The sequence below is a fragment of the Rhamphochromis longiceps genome, linkage group LG22 (assembly GCF_057381845.1).
Source record: "Rhamphochromis longiceps isolate RC_006_pf linkage group LG22, R_longiceps_female_GT1.1, whole genome shotgun sequence".
Taxonomy (NCBI): Eukaryota; Metazoa; Chordata; class Actinopteri; order Cichliformes; family Cichlidae; genus Rhamphochromis; species Rhamphochromis longiceps.
Window position 1 is genome coordinate 2688865 of NC_140577.1, and position 19122 is coordinate 2707986.

Genomic DNA, 19122 nt, shown 5'->3' on the forward strand with positions numbered 1-19122 from the left:
CTGTCCGCTGTCACAAAACCAGTGAAGGCATCTCTAAATGTCAGTTTGTCAGTGCTGTGAAAGTGCCACTTGACTTCTTTTTTAAAAAAAAAAAAAAAACCAAAGAAGTTGCTAGGCTGTTACGACGTATCGCGTCAGTGGGCGTGGCAGCTGACGTAACATTTCTACAAACTATAAAATTACACAGCGTCATTTTTTTCTGTGTCCTGTTTGCTACATGTTTTAATGTAGACGTTATTTTGCTTTCAGAGGATGGTTTGCTAGTACAGACATCCATAAATAAAATATAACACAGACTTAATATAATAATAAGACCATTATATTAAATATATTTCAGTTTAATGTATTTTCGATTTCAGATTCGTTGTATTCCTTATTAAATTATTTGTTGTGCCATATCGTATTTGATTTAGACAAACACATTTCAAAGACTTTGGGATTTCCGAACATCTCGAGGATCCCCAAAAATTGTCGAAAATATTCTATGGACCGAGAAAAGTTGAACTTCTTGAAAGGTACGAATCCGGTTACATAAAAATCTGGCATTAAACTAAGGCAGCTTTTCATAAAAATTCATATAAACAGTCAAACACGGTGGCGGTAATGTGATGGTCGGGGGCTGCTTTGCTGCTTCTGGACCTGGATGACTCCCGTAACTGATAGAATCATAAATTCTGTTGTCTTCCAGAAAGTTTTTCAAGCTCAAGAGCGCTCAAGTTATGCAGCAGCACAATGATAGTGACACACCAGCAAGTCCACCCCTGCATGGCTTAAAAACACAAACCTCTGAGAATGCTTTTGATGGACTTCAGCATGACTCTAAAACAAGCTGACTGAATTAAAATCATTTTGCAAAGAACATTTGGCCAAAGACTCATCGCCAGGTACTGAAAACGGCTGATTTTAGCTCTTGCTGCAAATGTTGGCACAGCCAGTTTATTAGGTTTTGTATAACTTTTTATATTAATAAATTAACATTTGAAAACTCTGCATTTGCTTGGGTTACTTTTGTATAATATTAAAACTTGTTTGATGATCTGAAGCAAAAGCACTGTAGGGGTACTTGAACAATCACAAACATCAAAGCTTTTTGTGTGGTTTGAATAAACTCATTAACATTTATGTTTTTCTAAACACAACAACTGATGTGTTCCTTATGAAAAAAATATGTTTATTGTGCATTAACAGAGGACTGTAAACACAAATAATATAACAGTATAAGTGGTTTGTCCTGAGGCGCACAAACAGATTCATAAAAGAATATTAATGACACATCGGTGAGTCTGATGATGTCATTTATTATCAGCTTGAGCTGAAGAAGACTTTGACAGTGTTGTTGTAGATTGTGTTGCCCAGCTCCAGTGGATCCTCCTCCCTCTCTGGTGCCATCACCTCCAGGACTTGTCTGCAAGAGACAAATAGTGAAATCTTAAAATTAAAGGTCTATTGTGTTTAACAATATTCATGCTTCAGTGCGACGTCTGATTGTATCCATTGATTTATAAAGCGTTTCCCTTTAGTGACTCACATGATATGACAGGGCTCATTCCGGTCCTTCAGGCAGTGTCCTGCCTCCCACTTCTTCTTTGTGGGAAATGTCGTTTTAACACATTTGGACCCGGCATGAGTGTTCTTCACACCACACCACGGGGCGTCTGGAAATGAGCAGGAAGGTGGAAATCCATAAATAACATGAATGTAGCATTTAAAGAACTGTAACATCAGCAAAACATTTCTATAAAGTGAGCACAAACCTATTTAATCTAATATATTCCCTCTTATTGGTGATACAGCTTCAACAAGAATATAAAACCAATGACTCCAGAGCTTTAAGAAAACTTTATATTAAAGGTTCCCTGTGTGATCAAACTCAGGCCACATTCTGCCAAAAGCTTTAAAATAAACAGACGGTGTGACTCACCTGTTTCTATCATGAGCCTCTCTGTGGGGATCGAAAATAAGAGTGAAGCAGTAGCTCGACGTCATGTTTCTGCTTCCCTCTGTAGAGTCCTCTGAACATGGGATCTGTCAGATTCACCCCGATGTCTGAACAGCAAGAGGTCAGGATTTATCTACATGTACTGACTCACAGAGTGTTACTGATTGTATCTTTGGAATTAAAGCATCACAGTATTGGTACCAGCATCATGCGAGAGACGCTCTGAGGTCACGTTATACAATAACACTGAACACATTTAGCAGTAATGGATACTTTACTTACAGACAATAGAAACACACTGGAAATACAGTCATATAACAAAACGAGTAATTACAACAGCTTCATTATCGTGCTGATTATTTTCAAAACAGATTATTTGTCTTTAGCCTACAACATAAAAAACTATAATAAACACCTAAATTCTACAACAATCATGTACTGAGTTTAATAACAATTATTAGTTTTAAAGAGTTTATTTCACTCCATTGGTAATCTTTATAGTGACTCACTGCGAGGTGCCGCATACTTTAAATACTTCTTTGACATACTTTGAAGCACAGGTAGGTTTTCATTAAGAAATTACTAGATGATTCTTTCAGAAATATTACCAATTAACAATTTTCTGTCAGCTAAGTTACTAAATTGCTTGGACACATCTAAGTACACTGAGAACTGCTCTGCTTTTTAGACATTTCCATTTTGTAGTCGTTAATATTTAAATGAGAGATGAGCTGCTGGGTGTACTGATTTGCATCATTTTATCTCAGTTGATTTTAACTTTGTGTAGTTAGGACTACAACCCTACACAGCTTACAGCTGTCCTTAATGAAGAGCAACCACAGGCTGTATGCAGAGGAGCTTCACGGACAGGTAAAGGGTTTGACTTGGTTAAATCTAATATATGGACCAGCACAGAGCTCATGCTGTGCTATAGCTTCTTCATTGCCAGCACAACAGCACCAACTGCTGATCAGCTGATCAGTCTACTGTGAGCTGCCATCGTGGCAGCTGAACTACTGTAAACCTGAAATAAAGTGCCCGGTATACTGTATTCCTGCACAGCTGTGAGCCTGTCACTCAGTCTGTTCCTGCTGTGTTGTCATTTTCAAGAAGCTAACTTATTAGCACTGATGCTAACAAAACATGCAGGCTGCTCCGTTTAATAACCGTCAGCAGCAGCCAGTGACACTCGCTCTCTTCTACCTTTTCTGGTAGGGTTTAACAGGCGATAAAGCAGAGGCGACTTACCAATGAATTTGTTTTGTGCCATGGTTGAAATCAAAGTCCTCAATGTTCCTCAGCTGGTCACCGCGCACCTCCGGCAGGGAGTTGATCTTCTTGACGGCAGTGCGGCGGTTGATGAACGTTTTCCAGCCGTTCTTGGCCTGCAGGTAGATGTTAAAGTAAGCGTGCAGGCACATCGTGCAGGCGCGGATCTTGCTGCCTGACTCGAACATCATGGTGTAGACGCCATTTCCGAACATGATGACGCCGAACAGGAACTCGATGATGTTGCCCGTGGAGCGCACGTAGTAGACGTAGTCATCCAGCTTCTCCCACAGGACATTGGAGAATCCGTCAGCCATGAAGAGGCCGTAGACGGTCAAAGACACAACCACCTGGAGAGCAGGAAGCAGAAACGAGAGCTGAATTTAATCAGCAGAGATCAAAGCAGACGAGTGAACGGTTTCAGCTCCTGACAGGGAGCGAGCACGCCAACGGGAAGTTTGACAAACTCTCTGTGGTAGGACTTGACTTAAGCGGCCAAAGAAGTGCAGGAGGCTGATGCTGTCCAGTGTAGCAAGTGGTTTATTCACCATTTGTGACCCAAACAATATTTACAAAAAATAAATAAGAAACTCAACTCCATAGTTAACTCCGTTCAAATAAACATAACTGCACACAGCTACACTGACCTTTTTCCCCAAACACCTGAGTTCTTCTGCTTAAATCGTCCACTTAACCAAACAATTTCTCCTCTGGACTATTGCATTCAGTAGGTAAGATGAATATTATCGACCTCTACTGCAATTCTTTACTAGCAACATAAACTCTGGTGTAATCCATACATTACAACAATAAATCTATTTCTCTATAAACACTCTAAAATCAACTTTCTTAAATTACAAGAATTCTTCCCCTTCCGCACTTGGTCTCTTCCTGTGACCTCAGATGAACCCAGAAGCTATAAAGCAAGAAGTAAAACTACATTTCCTCCTTTTGTTTCTGGAAGACAGGTAGGTAAGGTGAGTTCTAACTAAACCAATTAACAGTTGAAATAAATAACATGTTAACTTAACAAACTTGTAGGAATTGATTTAAACCAAGATGTCATATTATATAATCTGTAAAAGTGCAAAACACAAACAAACCCGGGATAGTAGATGTTTGCCTACTACAGAATACATATGAAATATGGTTAAATCAAAACAAGAATGTTAACTAAGAATATGGACAAGTGGTACTCTGACCCACACTCTCCTTTAAATTCTGCTCTGTGTGTGTGTGTGTGTGTGTGTGTGTGTGTGTGTGTGTGTGTGTGTGTGTGTGTGTTCATGCTTCACTGCATGCTCCAAGTTAATTTGAGAAAGAAACATCCTGCATGCTGTTGATCGCCTGAACTCACAATTCATGTTTTAGTTGAAGTTTGTACATCTCTACTTAAATTGTTGTTCTTTAAAGTTTACTCCCTGAATAATGAACATTCACAAACGTAAAAATGCAACAGCCATACATCCTCTGTATATGTGACACGGAGCTGAAGCTGACCTCTGGTGACAGCTGGAATGTTTTTGGACCCTAAGCTTGAAGTAAACAGTCTAAAAATGTGTCGCCGCTCTCCTTCAGAACAGTTTGGATTCGACACCCACAAACTCGCCATTCCTCAGCGGGTCCCCAGGCTAATTTTAGTCAAGTGAGCATGCCCAGAATATCGAATGTAGGAGCCTGGTTCCATGTTCTTATAGTTACATTTGTCTCTAAGCAGTAGAAACACTAACTTACAAGTACTTTATATGCAAACTCACAACACTTAAGAATTTACAAACAGTATCTGTGGTTCCTTGTCCACCTCTCTGACTCAGTTTTACTGTTGTTGCTGACAAAGCCTGGCCCTCACCTCAGCTCTCCCCTCACCTGTCGAGGAGTGAGTTTGGGTTTTTAGAGACGTGCTGCAAAGGAAAAGTGGTGCGTTGGATTTAGCACAAAACATAAAGCGAGAGCATAACTGTGAAAAGGAATCCAGACAAGTAATCATTTAATCCTGATTATTTCTTGTTTTTGTAGGGCTAAATCATGCTCTTATATGCACATCAATCCGGTCATTATTGTTACACATTTGATTATTTAAGTAACAAGTTTTACTATTCCGGATCTCTTGATCTCTTCTTGACCTTAGGATGTTAATTTCATCCATCCATCCATCCATCCATTTTCTTCCGCTTATCCAGGGCCGGGTCGCGGGGCAAGCAGCCCAAGCAGAGAAGCCTAGACCTCCCTCTCCCCAGCCACCTCCTCCAGCTTATCTGGGGGAACACCAAGGCGTTCCCAGGCCAGCTGAGAGATATAATCTCTACAGCGTGTCCTGGGTCTGCCCCGGGGCCTCCTCCCGGTGGGACATGCCCGGATAACCTCACCCAGGAGGCGCCCATGGGGCATCCTTGTCAGATGCCTGAACCACCTCAGCTGGCTCCTTTCGATGTGGAGGAGCAGCGGCTCTACTCTGATCCCTTCTCGAATGGCCGAACTTCTCACCCTATCTCTAAGGGAGAGGCCAGCCACCCTTCGGAGTAAGCCCATTTCCGGCGCTTTTATTCGTGATCTCGTTCCTTCGGTCACTACTCACAGCTCGTGGCCACAGGTGAGGGTAGGGGCGTAGATCGACCGGTAAATTGAGAGCTTTGCTTTTACACTCAGCTCTCTCTTCACCATAACGGACCGGTACAGCGTCCGCATCACTCCAGCCGCTGCACCAATCCGTCTGTCGATTTCCCGCTCCCTTCTCCCATCACTCGTGAACAAGACCCCGAGATACTTAAACTCCTCCACTTGGGGCAGGGTCTCATCCCTGACCCGGAGTGGGCACTCCACCCTTTTCCGGCTGAGGACCATGGCCTCAGATTTGGAGGTGCTGATACTCATTCCCACCGCTTCACACTCGGCTGCGAACCGTTTCAAGGCAAGCTGGAGGCCCTCACCTGATGAAGCCAACAGAACCACATCATCTGCGAAAAGCAGAGATGAGATTCTGAGACCACCGAATTGAAAGCCTTCCGCCACTTGGCTACGCCTAGAAATTCTGTCCATAAAAATTATGAACAGAATCTGTGACAAAGGGCAGCCCTGGTGGAGCCCATCACCTACCAGGAACGAGTCTGACTTCTTGCCGGCTATGCGGACCAAGCTCTTGCAACGGTCGTATAAGGACTGAATGGCCCATAGCAATGGGCCAGACACCACATACTCCCGGAGCACCCCCCACAGAACCCCCCGAGGGACACGGGCAAATGCCTTCTCCAAGTCCGCAAAACACATATAGACTGGTTGGGCAAACTCCCATGCACCCTCAAGTATCCTCGAGAGGATAAACAGCTGGTCCAGTGTTCCACAACCAGGACGAAAACCGCATTGTTCCTCCTGTATCCGAGGTTCGACTAACAGACGAACTCTCCTCTCCAGCACCCTGGCATATACTTTCCCAGGGAGGCTGAGGAGTGTGATTCCCCTGTAGTTGGAACACACCCTCCGGTTCCCATTCTTAAAGATGGGGACCACCATCCCAGCACACCCTCACTGCACGTTTGGGTCCGCCAGGTCTGTCCAGCGTCCTCCCTCGCCACATGATTCAACTCACTACCAGGTGGTGATCAGTTGACAGCTCAGCCCCTCTCTTTATCCGAGTGTCCAAAACATATGGCCTCAGGTCTGGTGATACGATTACAAAATTGATCATCGACCTTTGGCCTAGAGCGTCCTGATGCCATGTGCACTTATGGACACTCTTATGTTCGAACATGGTGTTCGTTATGGCCAAACTGTGGTTTGCACAGAAGTCCAATAACAAAACACCGCTCGGGTTCAGATCCAGGAGGCTGTTCCTCCCAATCACGCCCTTCCAGGTCTCACTGCCGTTGCCCATGTGAGCATTGAAGTCTCCCAGTAGGACAACAGAGTCCCCAGGAGGGGCACCCTCCAGTGCCCCACTCAGGGACTCCAAGAAAGCTGGGTACTCTGAACTGCCGCTCGGTGCATAAGCACAGACGACAGTCAGGACCTGTTCCCTGACCCGAAGGCGAAGGGAACAAACCCTCTTGTCCAATGGGAAACACCCCAACATACCAGCAGCAAGCCAAGGGGATACAAAGATACCCACCCTAGCCTGACGCCTCTCACCAGCAGACTGAGGAGACTGGTTCCAGAGCCCCGGCCATAAGTTGAGGTGAGCCTGACTATATCTAGCCAGTACCTCTCAACCTCACGCACTGGCTCAGGCTCCTTCCCCACCAGAGAGGTGACATTCCATGTCCCAATTGCCAGTCTTGGTAGCCGGGGATTGGGTCCGCCAGGGCCTCCGCTCCTGGCCGCCGCCCGACTCGCACTGCACCCGGCCCCTAAGGTGCCTCCTGCGGGTGGTGGGCCTACAGGAAGATAGGCCCATGTCCCGTTTTCGGGCTGTGCCCGGCCGGGCCGCAAGGATGTTAATTCATTAATTTTTTTCATTAGTTTGAGTCATGCTGAGTCCAAAAAACCTCACATACGTGAAACTGAATGACTAATATAACGCACAAAAATCTCACAGACTGTGAAAACTTTGGGAGACATTGGACGTCATCAATTCCAGTCAAAGATAAATTGTTTGCGCTCACCTTGAGGCAGAGCTCAACACAGAAGGCGGTGACGGCAAAGAGCCAGGTGTTGAGGACGTAGTGATGCCAGAGGGCGTAGCTGAGCACCACGGGGAGTACAAAGAGCACCAGGGACACCAGCAGGACGGGGAAATGCCGCCGAAAAGAGGAGACATGGGAAGCGCTGAGAGACATGAGGACGGGGTCAGTCATGCCGTGAATGAAGTGCAGGATGGCGGTCAGCAGAAGGCACATGTACCGGCTTAGGCGGACCTGTGGATCAAAACGAAGACTAAGTTACGTGTACGAAGTTATTACGTTATAACCACGGGAATACAGGATTACAAAAGGAACAGTGAACTCTGCTACTGTGTGCAAATGTCATTTACAGTATAAATCATTAAACATGTTTTGTTAGTTTAGAGGGCAACATAACAATTCACACAGAGGTTAAAACAACAGAAAAATGAGAGAAAAACAGTTTGCCGGCTGCTTTGATGGTGTAAACTGGAAGCTCAAATCCGAAACGTACCAGACGTTCCTCAGGATCCAGGGTGCTGAGGCCAGTCTGAAGAGCCAGGATGAAAAACAGGACAGAAGCCTTGAAGCCCAACCGCTTGTCCTCCTCCTCAGTCGAACCTGAAGGTTCAAATTAAGAAAGCGCTCAACTCCAGAAGCATCCAAACAATTACATGAAGGGCAAATCAGGAAGGCTTTTACACCTGCTAGCACTCCAACTAACAATCTCAGTCATACCTATGAAAGCCAGGATGCTGAGACCCAGGTAATGTGCAACAGAGGAGATAACAGCACTCATCCCCAGCACAGTGAGCGTGGAGTCGCAGCCGGAGATGATCAGGTTACTCGTGAGATCCCAGAACACATCCCAGCTCAGCAGGTAACCCTGAAAACGGTGCAGTCACACAGGTACGCGCGTCACCTTTACTCATAATCCCTTTTAGCTTCAGTTCAGACTCTGCAGTCTTTTTAGGTGAGACTTTATTATTAACAGCAACACAGAACACGAAGAAGCAGCTTCAGTAGAAATGAGGTTGTTAAAGAATTATGACCTTGTTATGTAGTGTGCATCATTTTTAACTCCTCTTCAGACATCAGACACTGTTTATAAATTATTAAAAGAATATTTCACATTGAGATTTGTGCATTAATATATCTGTAAAACACTGCAAAGAGCTAATGTGCCAGCTGGACTTTACTTGGCTACAGTACACAGGAAACCTGTAGAGGTCACCTACATACATTTTAGGCTTTCAGAGATATTTTTAAAAACACAGGAGCTCATTTTTAGATATAATTACAGAAATCCAACAGGGGCGCCTGGGGCTGCAAAAGGAAAACTTCTTTCCCCAAACAAATATATGACTTTTGTAAACATTATGATATGTCAAAGACTCTGAATAAGGTCATTAACCAAATATCAATTCACTGTGGCTAACATGTTGTTAGCTTACCTTGCTTATGAAGTGACCATCATATAGCAAACATGTCCTGGAAGTGAAGTTTTTTTATCTAAAAAGTAGGGCTGGGCCATATTATACCGTTCACGGTAATACCGGTATAATGTTAGGCAACGATAGGAAAATGAAATATCGCGATAGAATATGAGTAAAACGCGCATGCGCAGTGCCTTTGTTTTCATACGCACGTGGCCGGTTGTTGAGTGAAACAAATGAACCAGAATTGGTTTGTAAAAATGGTGCGACTTCAGTGATGTGGAACTGGTTTTGTGTTTGTCCGTCAGATACACGACAAAGCACATTTTTTTGCAGAACATGCAAACGGCCGTCGTTATTGTCGTATTTGTCGGACTAAGATGCTCTTAAATCTGGGAATAATCTGGGTCCTAAACTCCGTAACTTCAGGTCAAACGAACACTGCAGCATCACTGAGAGTTAAAAACTGTCTAAATTCTTTCATCTTTAATAAAACGATCAGCATTGCTGCTTTACCAGGTGTAACTATGAAGTTTAACTTCCAGTCTCCAGGCATCCATGAAAACAAAATTTATTACATTTAACGGAGTTAGAAGTTAGCAGGAAGCTAGCGGAAGTTAGCTCGCTAGTTTTGCTAGTTACCTAAGCATGATATAGCATGTTCTGACTGAGAGATTTCTGAAAAAATTCAAACGTACAGCTCTGCTATCACTTCCAACATAAATGAAGACAGGAAACTAAACAGCAGTGACGTTTGTAGGGTTACTGAAGTTGGGCTAGCTGGTATATAATGATGTGCTACGTGATCGCTAGCGACACAGCTATGTTAGCATAACATAAACAGTGAAGCTGGAGGATGAACACTAACACTTTTCCACTTATAAAAGTTAATGTGAAGGTTCCTCATGGTTAGAGACAAATGCAATCGCATGGCAGGATGCTGTAAACGGACCAAACTTCAGTCAGGAGAACAACTGAGATAATCCATCCACAATACGAGGTTAGTCATTCATATACTGCAACAACATGGGAATAGAGCAGCTGCCAGAGAATTCAGCATTAATGAATCAATGGTACAGAAGTGGAGGAAGCAAGAAGAATGAGTTTAATAAAGTTTGATTTATCTGACTGCTTTGTTTCGCTTAATGTGCCTTATAATCCCGTGCACCTTATGGTCCGAAAAATACGTACTGCACACTGCAGTTTAATGTTGCAAAGCACCTCTTTTTAACTTCAGTGGATATTATACATGGTTATGCTCAGGATATGTCAGCCCATTTCTACTGGAAATGCCTTTTGGTTAAACTTTCAGCAAGGAATTTGCATTTGCACTGTTACATTTTTATAAAGCTTTAATGTACATAAAAACCAGTTTCTTGTTGAAGTGAAAATAAATGGAAGGTTGTCTTTTTGTGCTAGTAATGTTGTGGAGTTGTATTTTGTCTTGCATCAATTATATCGTCAGTTATATCGTTATCGCAAATTTTCAAATATATATCGTGATAAATATTTTTGGCCATATCGCCCTGCTCTACTAAAAAGCATTTACCTGTGCATCAGATCTCCCATCTGCAGGTCCACCTGTGGCATCTCCGCTCTCTCTCCCCACCGCCTGCACCACGTAAACCAGTATCAGTGCCTGGGCTGTTACCCGGGTCAGCCAGAACACTCGAAGCACATCAGGGAACCTGATCCTCTTCCACGTGTCTTCCAGCAGCAGCTGGAGTCCGTAGATCCTGTACATGTGCCGTACGAGCAGGTAGACGTACCGGCATGAATAGTAGAACCATTTGAGCCTCGTGGCGAGGCAAACGGCTGTGCTGAGAGCCAGCACCAGGCCCGAGAACATTGCCACCAGATGCCTGACATCTGCAGGAAGTTCAATCATCAGCCCCCACAGAGGAATCATGATGTCCAGGACCACCAGCGCAGCAAACACCGACTGGAGGTTAAGCAAGAACACATAGCCAATCCCAAAGACGAGCTGGACCGCGGCCATGCCCAGCCACAGCGTCGGCCCGTTTCTAGGCAGCAACCTGAAGCCCAACGCTGCTTTGTAGTAGGCGTTGTAGAAGTCCATGTGGGAGGTGGCGTAGTAGTTTATGAGGACTGCTGCCATGCCAAGGAGGACAGCAAAGAATAGAGTGTAGAACTTAAACAAGGCTTTCTGAGAAAGCAGCAGCACCACAGTGGAGATGAGGACACCTGGAACACACCGGAGAAGCAGTCAGAAAGACAGGAAAGGCAAATATTTCTCACTGCAAACTGAACAAATGTCAAATGTCAGCTAACTGTAGCTTCCAAGTTTGTCTGATTATAGTGAGTATTTAGATCAATCTTTGTGAGAAAACAACAGATGCAGCACATTAAAGAATTTTGGAGCAAAATAATCAGCATAGAGTTGAGTAATCCTGATAAGTAAAAGGCTGAACAAGCAACATACATAATATAACAAAAATAGAAAAACAAATAAGAACAAAAACAAACAAAGAAATGCCTTTCACAGTCCATGTAATGCTACGTGTGCATTTGATAACACTATGATAAACTGATCGTACATACTGTAGAGGACCTCAACCAACCTGAGCCTTACTGCTTTAATATAAAGTTGTTCAAACATCTGGCACTATGGAGTCTCTGTTCCTGTACTAAACATAAAGAAACACGGCTACAGAAGCAAACCCAACAGCTACTCTCACTCCCTGTCCATCCAAACCCAGAGCTCTTGGCTAACACTTTCAGATGGCCCGAGCTGCTCAAAGGTCTGCAAACTGGAAAACTGAGGTACATAACCTGTTTGTTGACTCAACACAGAGAAGCTTTACTCTGTCACAGTGATGAAAACGAGGAGCTGTTATGAATTACGGTGTGTAGAGGAAACTCAAATTTAGTCAGGCTACAGACTTATTCTATCAATAAATAAAAAGTGAAACAGATTTTTGTTAGTAGCAGCTCTGGTTATTACACAACACTAGTCCAGAATGCAATTCCCCTGTCCGAAAATATGACACGTGCCAAGACATACAAATGATGTGCATAAAGTGGGACACCAGGTCAACACACGTTGATATAAAGTCACAGGTACAGAGTTCAGACCAGAGAGCAGCTCTCTGGGTACAGTTAGAGGAGAAGAAGCGAGCTTTGTCAGGAAGAAGGACCTGAATATGATCCATCTGGGTCCAAGGTGCCTCTGAGGCCATCCGTGACACCACAAATCACACTTGTGACAACACACCTTGACGTTAGCCAGCTAGTTAGCTTGCGAGCTGATGGCGCCAAAGCAGCGTAAATTAGGGTTGAGGTGAAGCAGTTAAGCAGCGTGTCAGACGGATCTGCCCTGTGTAAATGTAATTGCTGGTCACTTAATCAGCTTTAGCCTGTCTGACAGGCATACATGCCAACCCTCCCGATTTTTCTGCGAGAATCCCGAATTTCAGTGCCCCTCCCAAAAATCTCCCGGAGCCACCATTCTCCCGAATTTCTCCCAATTTTCCTTCCGGACAACAAAATTGAAAAACCATATCCCAGATTGGCCCAGCCAATTCCAATTTCCAACAATGGCTACTACCACTGGAGCTACTTAGTTTAAATATTACTCTTATTAGTCTTTCGTGGTCGCAAAATTAACTTTTAACATATTTTCAGGCGAGAATGTAGCTGTGTAAACTTCAAATATCTGTGCCGGGGAGAACTCCCGGCACATCGTTTTCAAACCGCCGCAGTCTTTTGCCTCTCAGGTTAAACATGATATATAAGTCACTTAAATAACTTAAACATCTTTTTGTTTGGCCTTTTTCAGTGTTTTATTTTTTTCGTGAGTTAATCGGTTTGGCTGACATTAAAGTTATTAGATTCGATTAAATAAAACGTAATAATCCCTCGGGAGGGTTCCTGCGGGGTTTTCACACAGCTGAATAAACATCAAAAAGAAAACTGATTAAATAGAAGTGTGAGATGGTCGAAAATTTATGCCAGCGTTCGGTTATATTTTAGATAGGAAGGAGCAGATGCCAGAGTTTCACTCCACCGAGAGAGCTTGTCATGTAATTCTGAAGGCTAGACCGTGTCAGTTCCCAAATAGACAAAAACAAACTAAAAACCAGTGATAAACAACTTAAACATCACAAAAAAAATCACAAAGAAAAAACAATACAGTATCCACATCTGATGCAAAGAGTAAAACAGTGAAATGTGGATTATTAAATATTAGGTCTCTCTCCTCCAAGTCTCTGTTAGTACATGACTTAATAATTGATCAACAAATCGATTTACTCTGCCTCACAGAAACCTGGTTGCAGCAGGATGATTATGTTAATTTAAATGAATCAACACCCCCGAGTCATTCTAACTACCAGAAACATGGAAGCACAGGCCGAGGGGGCGGTGTGGCAGCAATTTTTCACACCAGCCTATTAATCAACCAAAGACCCAGACAGACTTTTAATTCATTTGAAAGTCTGATGCTTAGCCTCGTCCACCCCAGCTGTAAAACTCAGAAACCAGTCGTACTTGTTATCATCTATCGTCCACCTGGGCCTTACACAGAGTTTCTGTCTGATTTCTCAGACTTTATATCTAATTTAGTTCTGAGCTCAGATAAAATAATTATTGTGGGTGATTTTAACATCCATGTAGATGCTAAAAATGACAGCCTCAACATGGCATTTAATCTGTTATTAGACTCAATTGGTTTCTCTCAAAATGTAAAAGAACCCACCCACCACTTTAATCACACTCTAGATCTTGTTTTAACATATGGCATAGAAACTGAACATTTAACAGTGTTTCCTGAAAACCCTCTGCTGTCTGATCATTTCCTGATAACATTTACATTTACAATAATTGATTACACAGCGGTGGAGAGTAGACTTTATCACAGTAGATGTCTTTCTGAAAGTGCTGTAACTAAGTTTAAGAATATAATCCACCCACTGTTATCATCTTCAATGCCCTGTACCAACACAGAGCAGAGCAGCTATCTGAACGCTACCCCAACAGAGGTCGATTATCTTGTTAATAATTTTACCTCCTCACTACGTACGACTCTGGATACTGTAGCTCCTGTGAAAACTAAGGTCTCTAATCAGAAGTACCTGACTCCGTGGTATAATTCTCAAACACGTACCCTAAAGCAGATGACTTGTAATCTGGAGAGGAAATGACGTGTCACAAATTTAGAGGATCATCATTTAGCCTGGAGAAATAGTTTGTTACTTTATAAGAAAGCTCTCCGCAAAGCCAGAACATCTTACTATTCATCACTGATTGAAGAAAATAAGAACAACCCCAGGTTTCTCTTCAGCACTGTAGCCAGGCTGACAAACAGTCAGAGCTCTGTTGAGCCAACCATCCCTTTAACGTTAACTAGTAATGACTCCATGAACTTCTTCACAACTAAAATTTTAATCATTAGAGAAAAAAAAAATTACCAATAATCATCCCACAGATGTAATATTATCTACAGCTACTCTTAGTACCATTGATGTTAAGTTAGACTCTTTTTCTCTAATTGATCTTTCTGAGTTAACTTCAATAATTACTTCCTCCAAACCATCAACATGTCTTTTAGACCCCATTCCTACAAAACTGCTCAAAGAAGTCCTGCCAATAATTAATGCTTCAATCTTAAATATGATCAACCTGTCTCTAATAACCAGCTATGTACCACAGGCCTTCAAATGGCAGTAGTTAAACCTTTACTCAAAAAGCCTCTCTAGACCCAGCAGTCTTAGCTAATTATAGGCCAATCTCCAACCTTCCTTTATATCAAACATTCTTGAAAGAGTAGTTGTCAAACAGCTAACAGATCATCTGCAGAGGAATGGTTTATTTGAAGAGTTTCAGTCAGGTTTCAGAGCTCAGCACAGCACAGAAACAGCTTTAGTGAAGGTTACAAATGATCTTCTTATGGTGGGTAACAGGTATCTCCGAAAACGTTAGAGTACTTATGCAAATATGTGATGTCTTGATGAATCGAGCAGGTATTTGAAGTTTAAAGATATTTTCATGCGAGAATGGTGCTGTGTAGTGATGTGACGTTCTGTATCGAGGCTTCGAAGCTTGTGTCGAGTAATGGAGGGGGCGTTTCCGCGATGCGCGTATCAAGGCTTGCTTCATTTATGGGAGGAGCTGAAAATGATGACGTCCGAAGCCTCGCTGCCCGGCTGTACCACGTGACTGGTTCATGAAGCGGTTCGAACTTTGCCGCGAGATATGACAGCGATATAAACCCCTCAGACTCCATTCAAAATCTAGGTGTTTGATGGAGAGTTGCGGTTAGTGAGAGTTTGGAGGTTTATGAGAGTGAGGAGAGAAAGTCAGGAGAGAATGGAGCCAGCTAGGAAGAGGAGGATGTCCTCGCCTGTGTGGGAACATTTTGATTTTATTCCTCCCAACAAGGTATGTAAATTTCTACAGAAGATGTATTTTCATAATACTGATGGTGCAATAAAACTTATGTTAAGCTGTCTTGACTTTTGTACAAGGTGAAGTGTTTGCTATGTGCCAGGGAGCTGGGATATAACAACAACACCTCATCCATGCTTAGGCACTACAGAGCTTTGCATGAGAATAAGGGGAACACCGATTGTGGAGCAAGACCAGGTGAGCCATCAAATGTCATGATAATATAGCATGCTGTAATGTTACTAAATGATATAACAATATTATACAGCTGTAATAAGTTACGTGTGTGATATTTATATTTGTGCTTTGTCTTTATTGTCTTTCCTCAGGAGAACAATCTCCAATAGATGAAGACCTGGTTAGCATGGTGATTGAGGACTCCCAGCCATTTAGCATTGTGGAGGACAAAGGATTCAAAAGATTTGTTAAATCATTAAATCCTAGCTATGTTCTCCCCACTAAAGGTTATAAAAGCAGTGAAAATTTAGTTTTTACTGAATAAAATATGGGCAGGACTGACGCCTCAGTGTGTAGCTGTCCATACCTCAACGTTACAAAAGCACAACTACTGTCCACACCCCAACCACACCTCACCTCACAGTAAATGATCATTTCCATTTTAAACATTTCCAAATGATCATTTTCCATACTGCCAGTATAAATATACACAGTATACTGCCATCACTACAATATAGATGTTTTAAACACTCCTTTTGTTGTTGACATTTACAGGCTGTGTGCAAAAGGCCACACTCTTCAAATTCATGCCAACTAATATTTTTCCGTCCAGTAGGTGTCCTACTAGAGCAAATGAAGCTTCAAGAAGCTTTGCGCTGGGGTGAACCAATAGCTAGGTTTCATTTGACGTAGACGTGACGTCGACGTAAAGCGCGAAATTTGACTGGCGGTCGGAAGTGAAAAAGATAAGCGCAAAATCACAGACAGACAGTACGCAAAATGCCTATGTCCTGTTGTGTTTACGGATGCTCCAGTAGGTCGACCCGAGAAACTGATAAACGGTATTTTAGGGTACCAAAAATAGCCCAACGAAGAGGAGAAAAATGGAAAATTCTAACCGAAAAACGTAGGAAAAAATGGATTTTAAATTTACGTTTACAGTCGGGAGGAGCAGAGTCTGCCAATGCCCGTGTCTGCAGCGACCACTTCGTCAGAGGTAATGTTATGTTTGCAAACGAACTTATTAGCATTAGGTTGTCGTTAAATTCTCGTTTACTTAGTGCTTTTAAGTTAGTAGTCTAATATTGACTTGATTGGGACTATAGGCTGCCCAAGTGCCTATAGAGAAATCATTATCTAGGTGATGACATGACTGAATAGTTCTACCCTCTATCTGAAAAATGCATCTGAGTGTCATGAGGGATCTAAGGCAATCACACAAATTCTTAGCTGATGAATTCTTAGCTAAAAGAAAACACTCTCTCCCCACTACTACTGAAGTACACCTGCAAAATGCTAGCAGTGCCCTATGCGTATATGTGTGTGTGTGTGTGTGTGTGTGTGTGTGTGTGTGTTCTCATTGCAATAACATCCTACTTAATTAGGCTACTAACCCTGCCATACAATTGCAATGAGCTGCAATCACTTCTCCATCCTCCTTTGCAATTACCCAAGTCTTCAGAGGTGTCTCGTTAGACCTCTGAGAATGGTTTACCTTGAAACAAACAACTGTCACTCTAACGAAGTCCTAAGGATGTGGCATGTTTGTTGACGTTAAAGCCGCTACCGCTAACTGTTAGCGTGTTTAAGATAAAGCAATATAAGAACAAACACTCACCCTTGCAAACACCAAACTGTATCCATCACGGAGACGTTTTGTTCCAAGGTTGTGGACCCACCCGCTGACAAAAAAATTGTACGCCTCCAGACTCTTGAAAGCTTTCATTTGCTGCCTAGTGTAGTAAGAAGTCTGGAGGACCAAGTAGTTGGTGATATCCACAGCCTCGATAGTAGGCAAATCCTTTACTTCTGTGGTGTATTCGGACATTTTCAAAGAATACGGATCACGTCCGATATATTTTTTAACTATCTGTTTATATCTCTCCCGAGAAACGGGGTCTAAAGTTGCACAATAGCTGCTCTCCTGACTCTCCACAGTGTCCTCCATGTTTACTTCCGCCCTCCACTCAAAAATCGCGCTGCCTCCGCACGTCATCAGAACCACGTGACCGCAACCCAACTATTGGATGAAAAGCTTCAGTGCTTCATGAAGCTTCATCTGCCCATCACTAGTGCTGTGTAAAGTTTATTTTGTAACTCAGAAAGAGTAATATTTCAAACTCCGCCACTCTGTGTTCCTCCGTCACTGCCTCGTTTGAGTTTTGGACGAAATGGATTCTGGGATATTGCATTTCGTCATTTCGAGCTGATTGGAGACCAGAACAGCGAATCAGATTTTTTTGCATCCAAGTCTGTGATTGGCTGGTTTTGTGGCACAAATATAACGGTGAAGTTGAGCGCGCACGGGCAGAAATGTTAAGCGCGCGAGCAACACATTGAGAGCGAGCGCAAATGCAAAAACTGAGCGAGAGGGGCTGCTGTTGTGTGTATGGATAATAGCAAACACCGAAATACATTTTTTGCACGCAGGAATGAATTTTGTTCACTCAAATTCAGCTTTAATTCGCTCAAAATAAATTTCTCCTCAAAATACAACACTTGCACCTGCAAACTTTTCTTTACGTGCGCTCAGAATAGTGGCACAAAAATAACGCCATACTAAAGCTGCTAGCTCGTTGCTGTTGAGGGAAACTTAAGCGCTCCTTCATGTTAAAAATACTTACCCATGACTCTGACAAACACCTTCCCCATCGCCCCGGCCCAGCCCGAGCCAGGGTCGTAGTAAGAGTTAAAAATGGCGTCGATAATAAAAATACATGGAACTCGCAGAGCCACATCCAGCACCACCAAGGCCTGCTGGCCTATCCGGGCTTGGGTGGACGCCATACGGCTTTAGCGGAGGGCTTTTTACAGTCCTGTTGGGACCCAGCTATCCATGTAACGCTGAAATACGTGACGAGTCACCCGGCAGCAGTCCTTCGTCTTCAGTTTCGCTTTGCCCAACGTTTACTTGGCAGCTGGAAGCCTGCATCTGTCCGCCATGTTCGTCCACCTCAACCTCCTGTTGCTTCTCCGGGTTACAGCCGGCAGCCGGTAAACTTCACGCCCCCATCAGACCCGGCGCTGTCCGCTGTCACAAAACCAGTGAAGGCATCTCTAAATGTCAGTTTGTCAGTGCTGTGAAAGTGCCACTTGACTTCTTTTTAAAAAAAAAAAAAAACCAAAGAAGTTGCTAGGCTGTTACGACGTATCGCGTCAGTGGGCGTGGCAGCTGACGTAACATTTCTACAAACTATAAAATTACACAGCGTCATTTTTTTCTGTGTCCTGTTTGCTACATGTTTTAATGTAGACGTTATTTTGCTTTCAGAGGATGGTTTGCTAGTACAGACATCCATAAATA

General features: G+C 43.1%; 1 protein-coding gene and 1 long non-coding RNA gene across 3 annotated transcripts; one reads left to right on the forward strand and one right to left on the reverse strand.

The window, feature by feature from the left end:
• Positions 1 to 92: 92 nt before the first annotated feature.
• Positions 93 to 18988, reverse strand: LOC146643084 (E3 ubiquitin-protein ligase RNF139-like). 2 transcript variants are annotated; one of them, XM_085396516.1, is made up of 9 exons: positions 18443 to 18988; positions 10786 to 11441; positions 8539 to 8686; positions 8315 to 8421; positions 7804 to 8055; positions 3188 to 3558; positions 1981 to 2046; positions 1529 to 1655; positions 93 to 1405 (listed from the first exon to the last, which is right to left on the reverse strand). In XM_085396516.1, coding segments are annotated over exons 1-7 (1698 nt in total). In that variant the 5' UTR covers positions 18606 to 18988; the 3' UTR covers positions 93 to 1405; positions 1529 to 1655; positions 1981 to 2045. The 2 variants fall into 2 exon arrangements, with proteins under 2 accessions (XP_085252642.1, XP_085252641.1); XM_085396515.1 differs by having other exon boundaries at positions 1922 to 2046.
• On the forward strand, positions 15605 to 16104 carry LOC146643085 (uncharacterized). Its single transcript, XR_014909352.1, has 3 exons — positions 15605 to 15635; positions 15722 to 15839; positions 15971 to 16104. It is a non-coding gene; the product is annotated as an uncharacterized LOC146643085 (long non-coding RNA).
• Positions 18989 to 19122: the final 134 nt, after the last annotated feature.

Coding starts and splice junctions, on each gene's coding strand:
- LOC146643084 (XM_085396516.1), bottom strand. CDS start 18,605: ATGGCGTCCACCCAAGCCCGGATAGGCCAGCAGGCCTTGGTGGTGCTG. Junction 11,442..18,442: donor GGTGTTTGTCAGAGTCATGG/GTAAGTATTTTT, acceptor GGTGTGTTCCAG/GTGTCCTCATCTCCACTGTG. Junction 8,687..10,785: donor ATGGGAGATCTGATGCACAG/GTAAATGCTTTT, acceptor CACCGTTTTCAG/GGTTACCTGCTGAGCTGGGA.